Raw genomic sequence first — 18,121 nt, 5'->3', positions numbered from 1 at the left:
AACTGCTGCCAGATAGGCTGCGGTGAGACAGCCCTTGACTGGAAACAAAGCAAAGCAGTTGGTGTATGAATAGCAAACAAAAGATGAGGAAACTATTCTAACTATACTAGGAGTTTTTAATTTGTTTCCTGAAAGCTAACGTGAATAGACTTAAATGTACCAGGCTAAATGAAGAAGAGAAGAATGTAGGTATGAGTGTACAAACGAGAAGCAGAGACCAGAGATTGTGAAGGAAGGAATGGCGAGAGGGAAAGAGCGAGAGGGAGGGAGCTCAGCCACTTTTGCCAGCAGTCTGAATCGGACAGAGAGAAAAAAGGTGGAAGAGCTGCTATTTTGCTCTGCTCTCTCGTAAGTCGCGAAAGTTGGCTGCCTCTTTGGTTTAAAGTCCGTGACGGTGGCACCACACCCCTGGCTGACCTCCCCGTCCTACACTCCCCCATCACATTTCACCCTAGGCCCTCCCACTTATCTCTGGAGCCTGCGATTTCTCACTCTGTCCAAGGCCTGATGTCTGCAAGCCCCCCTGGAAACGTGTTCCCAACCCTGGTGGTTGTAGGACATGTTGTCACTTTGATCGCTGTTTGGCAGTGGAGGCAACATAGGAGGCAGTTAAGAGAAGGTAAGACCAGCTGGGTAACAATCTTGTTATGAGGCTTACTGTCTTTCAGGAAAGATGATGCTACTGTATGTCTTTGGGGCACATGAGGAGAGATCAGAAGTTTGCTGCTGTGTGAACGGGTCCGGTCTCTAGTCTTCACCATTCGTCGTCTTAAATGGTCTGCTCTCTCTTCCCTCTGTGCTTTTGTATTTCACACTGCTTCCCCTCGTGTTTCTCCTATCCAGCTAGATTTCCTGATGTGTCAAGAAGATGGGTTTAACCCTGCAAATGCTGGTTGTAATATGATGACATAGGAGCAGTGGTATTGTTGTTGACTAGCGTTGCTTCACAGTTGGACTCAAGACTTCTAGTTCCGCCTCAGCCTTGTCTGACTTTTTTTGTGTTGTTATGGATTTACATGCGCTAAGGAGAAATGAATGATTCTCTATGATTGCAAAATAACCTTAAAGGCCCAGTGCAGTCAAAATGAAGTTTTCCTGTGTTTCATATCATATTATACAGCAGCTGATGAACTAACTAACATTTTTATAAGCTTTATTTCTTGGTAGTTGCTGGTTGAAAATACAATCTACACAGGGCCTTCTAACTAGCAGGTTTGCATGGGTGGGAGTTTCGCTTTCCATTGTGACATTTACATTTTAGTCATTTAGCAGATGCTCTTATCGAGAGCAATTCACAGTTAGTGATTTAATCTTACGAAAGCTACATATCACAGGCATAGTATGTACAATGTTCCTCAATAATGTAGCTATCAGCAAAGTTAGAGTCAGAAAGGGGGGAGTCGGGAGAGTTTTTTTTGTGGGGGGGGGGATTATTAAGCAACTCTTTGAAGAGGTAGGGTTTCAGGTGCTTTCGGAAGATGGGTAGGGACTCTGCTGTCCTAACTTCAGGGATTGCTGGTTCCACCATTGGGATGCACGGAAATGGAACAAATTGGACTGGGCTGAGCGGGAGCTGAGGGGTGGGAGGGTCAAGAGACCGGAGGTGGCAGAACAGAGGGCAGAACAGAGTGCTCGGGTTGTGGTGTAGGGTTTGAACATAGACTGAAGGTAGGGCGGGGCAGCTCCTCTTTCTGCTCTGTAGGCAAGCGCCATGGTCTTGTAATGGACGGGAGCCCCGCCCTACCACAGCCTATAGGGCGGAGAACAGAGACCTGGCCGTGTGGTGCCAGGACAACAACCTCTCCCTCAACGTGATCAAGACAAAGGAGATGATTGTGGACTACAGGAAAATGAGGACTGAGCACGCCCCTATTCTCATCGACGGGGCAGTAGTGGAGCAGGTTGAGAGCTTCTAGTTCCTTGGTGTCCACATCAACAACAAACTATCATGTTCCAAACACACCGAGACAGTCGTGAAGAGGGAACGAGCAATCCTATTCCCCCTCAGGAGACTGAAAAGATTTGGCATGGGTCCTCAGATCCTCAAAATGTTATACAGCTGTACCATCGAGAACATGGTTGATTCACTGCCTGGTATGACAACTGCTCGGCCTCTGACCGCAAGGCACTACAGAGGGTAGTGCGTACGGCCCAGTGCATCACTGGAGCCAAGCTTCCTGCTATCCAGGACCTCTCTACCAGGTGGGGTCAGAGGAAGGCCCTAAAATAAAAATTGTCAAAGACTCCAGCCACCCAAGTCGCAGACTGTTCTCTCTGCCACCACACGGCAAGTGGTACCGGAGCGCCAAGTCTAGGTCCAAAAGACTTCTTAACAGCTTCTACCCCCAAGTCATAAGACTCCTGAACAGCTAATCAAATGGCACCCAGACTATTTGCGTTGACCCCCGTCTTTTATGCTGCTGCTACTCTCTGTTAATTATCTATGCATAGTCACTTTAACTCTACCTACATGTACATATTACCTCAATTACCTCGACTAACTGGTGCCCTAGCACATTGACTCTGTACCGGTACGCCATGTATATAGCATCGCTATTGTTATTTTACTGCTGCTGTTTAATTATTTGTTACTTTTATTTTTTACTTAACACTTAACACGAAGAGCAGCTCCATCTTGTCTAGGTTGAGGTGGTGGGCCGACATCCAAGCTGAGATATCTGCCAGGCACGCAGAATTGCAATTCGCGGCATTTCCTCCCAAATATGTTCTCACTCGCCTATAGTAGGCAACCCAGACTTGCCAAAAGCCCTGAGGGATGCCAACTTTAATCTTTGGCATACTCTAGGAATCAGGACCTTTTAAGACCTATTTCATCAGAAAACCACTACACTGAAATCCTTTCAAGAGCTCTGCAGTGAATTCGATGTGCCAAGATCCCATTTTTTTAAAATATCTTCAAATTAGACATGTAATTTCCTCATTTACCTCCAAGAGGAGGTTCAGAACTCAGTTGAACGAAGTTGAAACCCTTCTTGTCACAGCACAATCCATTAAAGGCAAAATATCTTACATCTATATACAACTCATCCAGAACGCCGCAGCCCGTCTGGTGTTCAACCTTCCCAAGTTCTCTCACGTCACCCTGCTCCTCCGCTCTCTCCACTGGCTTCCAGTTGAAGCTCGCATCCGCTACAAGACCATGGTGCTTGCCTACGGAGCTGTGAGGGGAACGGCACCTCAGTACCTCCAGGCTCTGATCAGGCCCTACACCCAAACAAGGGCACTGCGTTCATCCACCTCTGGCCTGCTCACCTCCCTACCACTGAGGAAGTACAGTTCCCGCGCAGCCCAGTCAAAACTGTTCGCTGCTCTGGCCCCCCAATGGTGGAACAAACTCCCTCACGACGCCAGGACAGCGGAGTCAATCACCACCTTCCGGAGACACCTGAAACCCCACCTCTTTCAGGAATACCTAGGATAGGATAAAGTAATCCTTCTCACCCCCCTTAAAAGATTTAGATGCACTATTGTAAAGTGGCTGTTCCACTGGATGTCTTAAGGTGAACGCACCAATTTGTAAGTCGCTCTGGATAAGAGCGTCTGCTAAATGACTTAAATGTAAATGTAAATCTATAGACTCCTTTCTGAGAAAGGAAGCTCCTCCTTTACTCCTTTGAAAATAATCTGGGAAAAGGACCTTGGTCTGACTATTAGTGATGAGTTATGTGCGGAGGTTTGCGACAGGGTATACTGCTCCTCTACCAGTGTAAAAATGAAAGAATCTAATTACAAATTTTTGTACAAATTTTATTATACTCCTTTGAGACTCCATAGAATGAAAACAGATATGTCTCCTAACTGTAAAAGATGTACCTCTGAATGTGGAACCTATATGCATGTATTTTGGAGCTGTAGGGAGATTGCCAGATTCTGGCAATCTGTACATACTGCTGCACAGAAAATACTAGAGGTACAGTTCGATATGACCCCGTGTATCTATCTTCTTAATGCCCAGCAGGACTTTGTTCTTGATCCTGACAGAGAAAATTTGCTTATGACTATTACATACTTTGCTAAGAAATGTATTATTCTATTGTGGGCCTCTAATACCCCCTCTACATTTAAAATGTGGATTGACCAGATTGTTGACTTTCTTCCTCTTGAAAAGCTCACTTATGACCTCCACAAGAGACAGCCCAAGTTTGATAGACTCTGGTCCCCACTATTCAACTATATTTCAAACTGGACAGAGTGAACGGGGTGACTACGGAAATGCGCAGATACATTTTGTGTAAGGTACTGTAAAACCTAAAAACAAATTATTGGCCCGTCGTCTCAGCGAATGCTTGAAATAGCTGATAAGAACCTTGATAGTGCTGCTGCAAGTGTTATATGTTTTTTTTTTGTGTGTTTTTATTCTAATTTAGTTTTTGAGTATGTGTGCGTATGTGTGTGTGTGTGTGTATGTATATGTGCGTATGTATGTATGTATGTATATATATGTACCAAGGAAAATATATAGATTAAGAAAAATAAATGCTTTTATTTGACTTTATCATTCATTTTAATTGTATTTTTATTTTTTCAAATGTATTATTATTTTTAGACTTTTTATTTTTTCAAAGCCTGTCACATCTGTGAATGTGGAATGTGTTTTGTTGGTTGATTGAAAAACAAGAACTTGATAAAACTTTAAATTGAAAAAAAGAATTGCAATTCGCTAACTGGGTGACAGAAGGGTGGAAGGATAAAAGTAGTTGAGTATCATCCTCATAGTATTGATAGGAGAGACCATGTGAGGATATGACAGAGCAGAGTGACTTGGTGTACAGAGAGAAGAGGAGAGGGCCTAGAACCGAGCCCTGGGGGACACCAGTAGTGAGAGTTTGCTGCAGACAGATCCTCTCCATGTCACCTGGTAGTAGGATACAATCCAACAATGTGGATACAATCCAAGGAGAGTAGGGTCAAAGAGTCAGAATCAGGACCTGAGGGAGAGGGATTTATCAGAAGGAAGAGATGATAGGATGGAAGAGGAGAGAGTAATGGGAGAGCGTAGATTGCAACGGCACATGACCATCTGGATAGGGGCTGAGTGGCTAGGGTTGGAGGAAAGGGAGACAGTAAAGGAAACAAAGTAATGATGAGAGACCTGGAGGGGGTTGCAGTGAAATTAGTAGGCGAACAGCCTCTAGTAAAGAAGAGGTCAAGCGTATTGCCTGCTTTGTGAGTTGAAGGGGATTGGGAAAGGGTGAGGCAAAGAGGGGAAAGAGTTGGAAATAAATTAATCGAAGGCAGACGTCAGGAGGTTGAAGTCGTCAAGTACGACGAGTGGTAAGCCGTCGTCAGGAAATTAGCTTATCAACGTGTCAAGCTCATTGAGGAACTCTCCAAGGGCACCAGGTTGGCCGATAGATGACAACAATGTTAAGCTTGAGTGGACAAGTGACAGCATTGAATTCAAATGAGCAGATGGACAGGGAAAATCTACAGTTAGGAGAAATTAGGGGAAGCTATAGCAGGGCAGAAATTTGATGAACTGACTTGTTGGAAAGGTGGCATTCAGCTCTTCAGTAAGGCCATTCTACTGTCACTGTTTGTTTATGGAGATTGCATGGCTGTGTGCTCAATTGTATACACCTGTCAGCAACAGGTGTGGCTGAAATGGCAGAATCCACTCATCTGAAGGGGTGTCCACATACTATTGTATCCTAATAATTGGGCTACTTTTGCACATTATTGGTGTCTGAGTGAAGGAAATGCTGAACATCGAGAGGAGTCAATGTGTTCTCAAAGATCAGACATTAAGGATTATAATAAATACTTCATGTCATAAAAACAAACCACACACCCATGAGTCCAAATGTGCACTTCACATTTCCATATTTGAAAACTCATGTCATTTACAATATAAACGTTTATGATTGTTATGTTTGATCCACAGTTACGAGGATGGCATGCTTTATACCCTGGGTTGTCCTGAATAGAATGAGCCTATCTTCTATGTTTATCAGATTGTGAAGGAAATTTGCCACGGAACATGCACTTGAATGCATTCATGACTCCATTCTATGCACACCAAAATTACAAGTAGTTTGTGTGAAGGACCTTTTGAAAGCCTAACACTGTAAGATCATATTTCATAACTTAGCTAGCTAACTTAGCTAGCATGTTGGCAATAATCAGGTGGGCATCATTTGATGACCCAAAATGCGATTTATAATTGAACGTTTTTGGATTGCGTAAACATGAACCGTAATTGCGTGATGGTGGGAACACAGGGTTCCAAAAAAAACTACAAGTGTGCTTGCTTTGGTTCCTCAATGGCAAAGCTAGGAGAGCAAAAACAAGCACCTTATAGTTGAAGACTCTTTCTGTGAGTCATAATAGTGCATTGAAATGACAGTTTGGAGAAGTGTGTGCACAGTTTAGAGATGTGTGTGGCCACTTGGAGACACCAGTTAGACACCAGTTAGACCTCTCACTGAAACCCTTGTAATAGTTTTTTCTTAACTTGCACATACTCCCAAATTTCAATGAATATTATTATTATGTCATTGAATGTATCCAGAGTATTTTCAGATTTCTTTATTAACAAATGCTGTGAAAACTACTTTAAAAAATACACAGAAAATCAACAGCGTGATGTTTGGATTGTTGTGTCTTCACCTTTGGTCTGATAATTTCCCCATAATATCCAAGTGTTCTATTTCAATTGCTAACGTGGTCATGCATATGCTTTTTATAGTTATTCTGTTAGAAATATGTGTCCCTATTCATATAGGTCAATTTCCATGAGTGTAAGGGGTTAATGGAAATCTATTACAGTAAGGTACTGAATTGTTACCCAGAAATGATTTGATACTGCATGGGGCCTTATGACAGATATTATCATTTTGATTCACTTAAAGATCATTTGTTATTTTTGTGAGAGTGGAGCAGTTTTAGTGGGTAGTGGGTTAGAGAACTGTATGATAACATAATAATGTTTAATCTGTTACATGGTAAATCTGAATTATTTTTCTGTACAGCACTTTGTGACCTCGGCTGGTGTAAAAAAGGGCTTTATAAATACATTTGATTGATTGATCTTGTGTAGAATAGACTTGCTTACAAGGTGAACTCAAAAGTCTTGAATTGTGGAAAATCCTCCTTTGATTTTTTTCCCCCTTCTTGGCTTTCTCCTTCTAAACATAACTGAGTTATGCAACAAGTCTTCTATTGTTTATGAGCCTGTTCAATAGGCTTTCACAGTGCTCCTATATGGAATGTTCACAATGTTAATAGTTATACATGGGCTATACTTGGGCCTTCTGGTCTCTGGAGAATAGATCACACACTATTCTACTCCGATAACCTCATAAAGGTTAGCTAGCTACTACTCTATGTATGTGACACTTACTTGACACACCTCTTTGTTTCAAATGTAATTTCCTGTTGACACAGCTTGAGGCAAATTACAGGATGCCTGAGTGAAAGGCTGCAGGTGTGAGAGAGAGAGAGAGAGAGAGAGAGAGAGAGAGAGAGAGAGAGAGAGAGAGAGAGAGAGAGAGAGAGGATAATAGTATTTTACTTTCTAGCCTTGCTCACTCACCCATATGACCCCCCTACTTTAAATCAACAAGTATGATGGACAGGACAATGGTAAAGTAAAGCTGTAGATTTTTGAGTCAAATTGTTGTTTTCCTGAACATTGGCCAAGTACTGTACTGTACCGTACCATGGTTGGAAATGACTCTTAGCGGCTCTCTGTCCAGACAGACAACAGGCCTATCCATATCTCTCCCAGTGTTCTCGCTGGTAGACTGCAGACTAGATCAGTCTCACAGAGGAACCACCTATTTAGATAAGGAGATTTCTACAGCTTTCTACTTTATTTATTCTTTATTTAAACAGGGAAGTCACATTGACATTGATATCCCTTTTTCAAGTGAGTCCTACTTGTTTTGTTAAGTAATATCCTTACTGCATGAACCACATCTTTATTGAAGACGACATATATGCTACTGCGTTTAATTGAATCCACCACTAGACATACTAACCAATAATGACTAACATTGCTTTGTAAAACTAGGCAGTGGGTTATCTCTAACTCTGCGTGTTAATATTCAGCTGCTTTACATTTGACCTGGTCTCCTTTCAGCATTGCAGCTGTTGCACTACAGACAATGCATAAGGAAGTGCAGAAGTCTATCACGTTTGTGGTTTCATGGCTAATGCTACCTTATGTCAGTGCACTGTTTTCACTCTTGCCATACCGTATTGGACTTCTTTTAGCAGAGTATTGGATGGCTTTTATGTTTGATTAACATATATACATATATATTATATAGGTCACATGTTGGATGAGGAGGGGAGGGACAAACATGGCCTGGCAGAGAGCACTTATGTTAGGCAGTACTTTGATTGACATGTAGACCTTCGACCTAGTTCAGTTATAGGGGAGGTTTCCCCCCGACAAGTTTAAATAAAGAACTGGCTGCTAGATACAACCATAACATACTGGAAGTTCCCCTTGACTTTTCCTCAGGATCCCAGAATGGTTCAGTGGATTTGAAGGCATGTGTGCTATTCACTGGCACAGTCCCAAATGGCACCCTATTCGTTTCATAGTGCACTACTTTTGGCCATAGCCCTATTGGCCCTATTCGGCCCTATTCGCCATTTGGTGTGCACTTCAATAATCAAAGATCCATTAGCGCAGAGCAAGGTTTTAATGTCTCTGCTGAGTGAATGGGTGTATTATTTGTATAGCTTTTACTCAACGTTGCCCAGGCCAGTTGGTTTTTATAAATCTTTGGCCAAATTAAGAGCTTTTAGCGTGGGTTTTAAGTTGATGTTGGCAATGGCTTCTCCTAATAGCAATAGGGGGTAATAAAGCAATCCGTTCATGCTGACAAACCGGTTTCCGTCTCATAGACTACAAAATGCATTTGTAGTCAGCATTGACAATAAATGTCTACATTATGTGACTAGGGATTAGGACTTTTTTGACATGTGAAACTTTTTCTATCATAGCCCTAAACATAGTTTGTAGCTTTCTATTAAAATGAGTGTGCTATACAATTGTATTCAATCTCTTGATCCTATCAGACAATCAGATAAGTGCAAGGGAGGTGACCTGAAAGGGCTCCTATGAATCTCCCAATATCCTTTACTTCCATCTCTCTATGCGTAAATGATTTAGTGTTATTATTTTAATAATTGAATGCAGTCGAACACATTATTTATGGCTCAATGCATGTTTATTTTTCTCGATCTGAAATGTACATTTTGTTATCACCCTTTCCTTTCATGTTCATTTCTCATCATTTGAAGATTGTGAAAGAGAAAACAATTGTGTGTGATAACTGTGGAGCACTTGAGGATTCTGTGCCATGGCAATGAAAACCAGTTGGTTCTGCTGAAACAATTTATGACTAACAGATGTAATAGCCTATAATGCATGGGTAGAGGATATCATCAGAACTCCCAACAACTCCTCACAACTCAGATTGAATAGAAACTTCAGTGTAATTCTCAATCTCAGAAGTGTAAGCCTGTCTAATAATATGTAATTAGATTATATATGTGAAAAGGGTACTGTGTGGCTCAGCTGGTAGAGCATGGCCCTTGCAATGCCACGGTTGTGGGTTTGATTGCCACAGGGGACCAGTACAAAAAGGATACTGGATAAGAGCATCTGCTAAATTATAGAATAAATGTATCAAAATAAATAGTGCCAAAAGGCAGTTTAAAATGCAAGAAGTGTAACACCTTTGTTATGTGCATTTGGTGACTAGTGCTGTTGACACCATTCCAAGGTGCATTATGTAGCCTAATGGTTGGAAGAAACACATTAGGCCTGCATACTAGCAAAAAAAAAAGAAACATCGCATGTGGACTGAAACAGTCCAGACAGACTGCTATATTGGGGATGTCCTTTAGAATTGCATTCCAATAGGAACGCAATGTCCCGCTGCGGCGGGGAATGTACAGTAGAATACAACTACGGAAGACTGCGTTCGCTGGGTAATTTCCCTACACAAAATAGTGTGGGCTGGGTTTGAGAAGGTGAAGATTTGACTCCATGAAACGTGATACGACGTTACGTGATACGATAATCTATTAGAGATAGAGAAGAAAGGAAACTTTTGTTTTCGAGTGCCGTGCCCTCTCGACAAAGAAGAGTTCAAGCGGCACAACTGTGTGCCGTGAGGACTGTTTGGGTATGGGGGATGCTAAAGATATTCCCGCCGCAGCTGCTATGTCTTCCCGATATGTCGGCTCCAAACAGGGAATTTTTTATGGACGTGCAAATTACATCCATGAAATGAGCTGCGGAAAGGTGGGTCCCATCTGTACAACAGAATGTGTTGCGCAGGTAAGCACGACAGTGTCCAACACTCCGTCTGCCGGCAGGCGTTGGTGCGGGCAGATAACATTAACTTGCACTTGTAAACAAGACTGTAAAGGACTGTTCGCCCAGGGTAGAAAAACTGTCAAATGAGACGTGTAAGTAATCTCTGCAGTAATATTAAAATATAAGTTATAGAGACTGTATTGTTATCATTGTGGTTTTAGCCTACTATGGTTAAAAAAATGTGTGCTATATTATTTTGAGAACAAAAAACCCCAGTAAATCTCTTATCAAGACCTATATTGTGTGTGGTTTATTGTATGTGACTTCCACCACTAGTGTGTCTGAAGTAGTAGGTTGATTTATATGATGTCCTTCCAATTAGACCAATGCATAACAGTACTGTAATTGTAGCCAAGCACAGTGTGATGGATGTAGTGGATCTTGTGGAATTAAAGGGCAGCCCTAGCTGACAAAACTGTTCTACTTCCCAGAAAAGTGAGCACACCCCCAACCCCCCTTTCCCTCTGACTCAGGCTCTAACAGACTTTTTGGTGCTCCAGAGAGGTTTCTGGCCAAAACCACACATCTATAAATACTAGTTAATGGGCTCCTGGCTCCTGTGTGTTTTGGTCTGTTGTCTTGGAAACAAACGGCTTTCGCATTTCATTTTTTACACAGTTTTACATGACTGTCAACTAACATTTCAGAACTCCATTAAATGTTGACCTTGGATGTTAGTAGTCAAAATGCTGATTAGGAGGTAGAGTAGATGTGCAGAGGGAAAAGGTTTCGGTGATAAGCGAGACATCAAAGGTTCCTTTATGGTGTAAGGATAAACTGTCTTTTGACGACTCAATAAAAACTATTGAAATAAAGTGAGGAGGGGGAGTTTAGTTCAAGTTTAGTTGACCCTGATTAACTTGATGATTTTGTATAGAAATTCTTCAGGTCGTCAATTAACATTTTTGATCAACAGTGGCATGTTTCTGTAGTGCCTTGTTTTCAACAGAAGAGGGAGACAACCACAGATTTATGCCTGGGATACTTACAATTTGGCCCCATCTTCAGTGTTGAAATAATATTATACATTTTCCATACCAATGTACCATATTTGAGATCTGTTCCTTGCAGTATTTTTTAAGAAGGTAGTTATTGCATTTTGGAAGTGAGCAGTTTATACACGATATGCATCCCATCTGATTTATGTATACAGCATACGACTATGGTATATGTATGTGGGCTGATCAATGTCACGTGTCATTTTTGAGTCACAAGATTGTGCGATAGTTTTGGATGCAATAACACATGCATAATATATGACATGAGATTATAATTTGGACCTCTGGAAAAAATAGGGGCACATACACTGCCTTCACAAACTATTCACACCACTTGACTTTGTCCACATTTTGTTGTTACAGCCTGAATTGAACATTTATTAAATAGAGATTTTTTTGCCACTGGCCTACAAACAATATCCCATAATGTCAGAGTGATTTGATTTGAATTATGTTTTTCGAAATTGTTACAAATTAATAAAAAATGAAAAGCTGAAATGTCTTGAGTCAATAAGTATTCAACCCCTTTGTTATTGCAAGCCTAAATAAGTTCACAAGTAAAAACTTTCTTAAGTCACATAATAAGTTGCATGGACTCTGTGTGCAATAATAGGGCTTAACATGATTTTTGAATGACTACCTCATCTCTGTACCCCACACATACAACTATCTGTAAGGTCCCTCAGTCGAGAAGTGAATTTCAAACACAGATTCAACCACAAAAACAGGTTTTCCAATGCCTCACAAAGAAGGGCACCTGTTGTTAGATGGGTTAAAAAAAAAGCAGACATTAATTATCCTTTTGAGCATGGTGAAGTTATTAATTACACTTTGGATGGCTTATCAATACACAGAGTCACTACAAAGATACAGGTGTCCTTCCTAACTCAGTTGTCGGAAAGGAAGGAAACAACACATGGATTTTAGCTAGAGGCCGATACTTAGCCGTGGAAAGTAGTTTGGGGGTGCTGCAATTTTTTTTTTCGTTGAGGGGGTTGGGGGGGGTCTGATTTAATATTTTTCACAATAAAAAACTTCCTGCGGCAATGGATCAATGGTGACTTTAAAACAGTTACAGAGTTTAATGGCTGTGATGGAGAAAACTGATGATGAAAAGAAGGAAGCCTGTACAGAATAAAAATTATTCCAAACATGCATGCATCCTGTTTGCAATAAGGCACTAAAGAAAAACTGCCAAAATATGTGGCAATGAAATACACATTATGAACTGTTATGTTTGGGGCAAATCCAACACAACACATCACTGAGTACCACTCTTCATAATTTCAAGCATCGTGGTGGCTGCATCGTGTTATGGGTATGCTTGTCATAGGCAAGGACTAGGGAGTTTCTTAGGATGAATAGAAACAGAATAGAGCTAAGCACAGGAAAAAAGTCTAGAGGAAAACGTGGTCTGCTTTCCACCAGACACTAGGAGATTAATTGACCTTTCAGCAGGACAATAACCTAAAACACAAGGCCAAATCTACACTGGAGTTACTTACCAAGAGGACCGTGAATGTTCCTGAGTGGCCGAGTTACTGTTTTGAGTTAAATCTACTTGAAAATCTATGGCGACCTGAAAATGGTTGTCTATCGATGATCAACAACCAATTTGACTGCGCTTCAAGAATTTTGAAAAGAATAATGGACAAATGTTGCACAATCGAGGTGTGAAAGCTCCTACCCAGAAAGACTCACAGCTGTAATCACTGTCAAAGGTGCTTCTACAAAGTATTGACTCATGGGTGTGAATACTTACGTAAATAAGATATTTATGTAATTCATTTTTTACACATTTGCAAAAATGTCTAAAAACAAGTTTCCATTTCATCATGTTTTCATAGTGTGTAAACATCTATTTAATCCTTTGAATTCAGGCTGTAACACAACAAAATGTGGAATAAGTCAAGGGGTATGAATACTTTCTGAAGGCACTGTATGTGCTCGAAGAATACATTCCAACAAAAATATTCCCAAGCCAAGAGACATGCTGCTGCATTAACGATGACAGTAGTGAATTTGAGTAGCTAGTATTTTTGCCTTCCGATGCCCACAGGTCTCTATACCCTGGCCTTGCTTTAGGGAGCTCGCCAAGATTCATAGTATTCCTACATACATCATAAATCAGAACCTGCTGTGCATGTGTGTAAGCCATATTATTTATTGTGTTTTGTTAAAATTCCTATCTTCATTATGCAATGGCCATCACATGCTCGCACACGCAGAGATGGGTTGGCAGAGTCGAAGATGTAGCCATTGGTGTGTTATCATGAGGAGGTGGCTCCCCGTCTGTAGGAAGGGTGGGTACCGCACTTTACAACCCCAGCACGAATGTACTGTATAGTGACAGGCTTCTCCTTCCACCAAAGCTGACAGTTTTATCATATTTGTTAATGATTGACAGTGGTTGTTGTTCATTGACTTTGACCCTCCAGGCATAAATGTATCTATCAGTTTTGCATAGGGTTACATTTCCTATTTGAATTCTCATATACAGTACCAATCAAAAGTGTAGTAACCAGAAAAGTGTTAAACATGGACTTACTCTCTAACTTTACCTGCCTTGCGGAGATACAGGGCCTGGCAGAAGAGCAGTGTCACTCTCCACTGCTCAAGCCCAAACAAGCCCTAAGCAGTCATCCAAGTCTGCTCTTCTTCATGATAATACGTAAATGTCCCCTTTTAAAGAGAAAGATGTATGATCTTGAAGGTTAAAGGTGTAAGAGGTATCTGGGTGCTATTATGTAACACACCTGTGGTGATCTTTGAAGGGAGAAGGGGGCTTACTGCCGCCAGCTATCATGTCTGTCTGTGCTTGTGCTATGACCTTGACCCCTGCAAATCACACACAGTTCATAATTTCAAGTCCAGTTTCAACTTTCACCCCACATCATTTTTTTGCATTAGTTATGGAAAGTTTTTATCAAGTGAGACACACTCATAGCATCAAATCAGTCTTGTTTTGATGTCCTCCATTCAATTCAGACACAAATGGATTCCCTTTTTTTTTTACAACAGTGTGGGTAGTTTGGCAAACCAAATTAGATGTGACATAAGTTTGGAAAAACACCCAAACCAAATGCTTAATAACATTAACCACTCCTGTCAAACATGGAAACTGATCAGCACTTTGTATCTGTCTGCAACTGATTCATTATCTCCTGTCTTGGGCTGCGTCCCATTCCCTAAGCTCTGGTCAAAAGCACTATCTAGGGAATAGGGTGCTATTTGGGACAGTGTACACTGTATGGAAACACTTATTAATGGAGGTTTCCCTCAAATTGAGTGCTGATGGAAACAAATGCCCTGTGAAAAGGGTTATTTTGTGATTGTGCCATGTGGTGGAATGGCTGATGACTAATTTCTATTGCTTTGTACCATACCCCCTAGTCTGGTCTGGTCTGCTATAATACAGGCCTTTCATTCAGTGTGGGCTGGCTGTGATCATTTTAGCTGCATGTACATTCTTCCTCTATCTCTCACCACACACTTAGAATCACTGGCCAGAACACGTAGCTAAAGCAGATTCTAGTGAAACTTTACTGTATGGTTGTATGGCTAAACCTTTCCAACATGAGTAAGAAGAGGGGAGGTCTACTTATCTAGCCTTTTTTTTCTTGTTTTTTTGTGACTTTTTTTCTGCTCCTGTTTGCAAACTTGATGAATGTTTCCAAAAAATTGAACTGCTCTTTTAGCTGTCCTGTGAACGGTCGTTGGAATAGGATTGAAGCAGAATTTACTGTCTTGCAGGTGAAGCACATCAGTATCTGCATCCATATAGTCTACTGAAACTATTAAAGGGATTTTGGTAATGAGGCCCTTTATCTACTTCCCCAGAGTCAGATGAACCTGTATTTGTAGAAAGAGGAGGGAGGGAAGCGCTACTAAGGTACACAATAGTCAATAGTACATTTTAGTAGATAGAAGGTGCTCTTTGGTAAAAGGGGTAAATTGGTCATCAAAAAGAAAGGAGGACCAAGGCACTCTTCATATAATTAATTAAAATGCCTTTATTAGTATGGCATGTTCAATAGAAACAACGTTTAAAAAAAACGACGTGTTTCGGCTGCATGGCCTTCATCAGGAAGTACAAAAAAAAAAAAGGAATACAATGTCCTCTTTTGAACAGCTTTTCCAATTAGCCCTAATTGAAAGAAGGAGTGGTTACAAGATTGATTGGACACACCTAGTAAGCAATAATATACACATTATATGGTGAAATTATGTAGCTATGTTATCATAAAGATACAACTCCAAGCTAGAACTATCAGAACACTTAGAGAGGTTGTTCTAACCTTAAATATGACTGGGAGAAGTGTCAAAAATAAGAAAGAAATATATTCCCTAGTACACTAGAACACAGCAAAACATGAACAACAACAGTCAAAACATAGCTGAGGACAATTGAGCAAAATGTCCACTAGATGACAGCAAATGGACCCATCATGACCCTACAGGAACGGTGAGAAATCCATATCTTCATTTAAACCAGGGTATTTAGTGGCCTGTAGTTTGTAAATCCAAACACCTTCCCTTTCGTTTAACTGTTGAAGCGGGTCCCCTTTTCTAATAGAGGCCGGAACATGATCAATACCCATAGCTTGGCAGGGTTGCCATGGTGTAGGGACTTGCCATGGGGTAGTCTTCATTGCTTACCCGTATGGTGTACTTGTGTTCCGCTAAGCGGTCTTGAAGGCGTCTCTTTGTCCGTTCAATGTAGAACACCGTGGACATTCAAATCTATAAATGACATGAGTGGTTTTGCAGTTAATGAAATGCTTGACGTAATACTACATTTTGGAAGCTGTGTGAACAAAATGCTTCTTCTGTGCTATATTTCTGCAATGGTTGCATGGTTACATTTAAAAGAGCCCTTGGGTTTGTGGTCAAGCCAAGTTTTTTGAGAGTCACCCGGAAGATAACTGTGGACTAATTTGTCATTTAAGGTAGGACATCTCTTAAAGCTTATGACTGGTGGCTCAGGAAAGACTTGGCGTAGAAGCGTATCACTTTGGATGATTCCCCAATTATTTTTCATGATTATTTTAATGTTCTCTGCTTCAGTGCTATATTTTGTAACAAAATACACTCTCTGATGTGTCACGAGGCACTCCCCTTCCCAACAAGCTCTCTCTGTCAAGTAATCCAGCCCTTATACCTGCATCTTTCAGGACATTTACATTTACATTTAAGTCATTTAGCAGACGCTCTTATCCAGAGCGACTTACAAATTGGTGCATTCACCTTATGACATCCAGTGGAGCAGCCACTTTACAATAGTGCATCTAAATCTTTTAAGGGGGTGAGAAGGATTACTTTATCCTATCCTAGGTATTCCTTAAAGAGGTGGGGTTTCAGGTGTCTCCGGAAGGTGGTGATTGACTCCGCTGTCCTGGCGTCGTGAGGGAGTTTGTTCCACCATTGGGGGGCCAGAGCAGCGAACAGTTTTGATTGGGCTGAGCGGGAACTGTACTTCCTCAGTGGTAGGGAGGCGAGCAGGCCAGAGGTGGATGAACGCAGTGCCCTTGTTTGGGTGTAGGGCCTGATCAGAGCCTGGAGGTACTGAGGTGCCGTTCCCCTCACAGCTCCGTAGGCAAGCACCATGGTCTTGTAGCGGATGCGAGCTTCAACTGGAAGCCAGTGGAGGGAGCGGAGGAGCGGGGTGACGTGGAGAGAACTTGGGAAGGTTGAACACCAGACGGGCTGCGGCGTTCTGGATGAGTTGTAGGGGTTTAATGGCACAGGCAGGGAGCCCAGCCAACAGCGAGTTGCAGTAATCCAGACGGGAGATGACAAGTGCCTGGATTAGGACCTGCGCCGCTTCCGGTGTGAGGCAGGGTCGTACTCTGCGGATGTTGTAGAGCATGAACCTACAGGAACGGGCCACCGCCTTGATGTTAGTTGAGAACGACAGGGTGTTGTCCAGGATCACGCCAAGGTTCTTAGCGCTCTGGGAGGAGGACACAGTGGAGTTGTCAACCGTGATGGCGAGATCATGGAACGGGCAGTCCTTCCCGGGAGGAAGAGCAGCTCCGTCTTGCTGAGGTTCAGCTTGAGGTGGTGATCCGTCATCCACACTGATATGTCTGCCAGACATGCAGAGATGCGATTCGCCACCTGGTCATCAGAAGGGGAAAGGAGAAGATTAATTGTGTGTCGTCTGCATAGCAATGATAGGAGAGACCATGTGAGGTTATGACAGAGCCAAGTGACTTGGTGTATAGCGAGAATAGGAGAGGGCCTAGAACAGAGCCCTGGGGGACACCAGTGGTGAGAGCACGTGGTGAGGAGATGGATTCTCGCCACGCCACCTGGTAGGAGCGACCTGTCAGGTAGGACGCAATCCAAGCGTGGGCGCGCCGGAGATGCCCAACTCGGAGAGGGTGGAGAGGAGGATCTGATGGTTCACAGTATCGAAGGCAGCCGATAGGTCTAGAAGGATGAGAGCAGAGGAGAGAGAGTTAGCTTTAGCAGTGCGGAGCGCCTCCGTGATACAGAGAAGAGCAGTCTCAGTTGAATGACTAGTCTTGAAGCCTGACTGATTTGGATCAAGAAGGTCATTCTGAGAGAGATAGCGGGAGAGCTGGCCAAGGACGGCACGTTCAAGGGTTTTGGAGAGAAAAGAAAGAAGGGATACTGGTCTGTAGTTGTTGACATTGGAGGGATCGAGTGTAGGTTTTTTCAGAAGGGGTGCAACTCTCGCTCTCTTGAAGACGGAAGGGACGTAGCCAGCGGTCAGGGATGAGTTGATGAGCGA

At 42.1% G+C, this 18,121-nt stretch overlaps 1 protein-coding gene across 1 annotated transcript in view; it reads left to right on the top strand.

Annotated features, from left to right (window-relative positions):
* The first annotated feature begins 426 nt into the window (after positions 1-426).
* LOC115137205 (plectin-like) overlaps positions 427-18,121 on the top strand; it is a 106,002-nt gene continuing 88,307 nt past the window's right edge. The window contains exons 1-2 of the mRNA XM_029673366.2: positions 427-619; positions 8,666-8,671. Coding sequence (XP_029529226.2) covers positions 508-619; positions 8,666-8,671 — 118 coding nt within the window. The 5' untranslated portion in view covers positions 427-507. The remainder of the gene's footprint in view (positions 620-8,665; positions 8,672-18,121) is intronic.

This window comes from Oncorhynchus nerka, linkage group LG7 (assembly GCF_034236695.1).
Source record: "Oncorhynchus nerka isolate Pitt River linkage group LG7, Oner_Uvic_2.0, whole genome shotgun sequence".
Classification (NCBI taxonomy): Eukaryota; Metazoa; Chordata; class Actinopteri; order Salmoniformes; family Salmonidae; genus Oncorhynchus; species Oncorhynchus nerka.
Note: the sequence above shows the minus strand (reverse complement) of the source record. Positions and strands in the feature narration are given on the sequence as shown.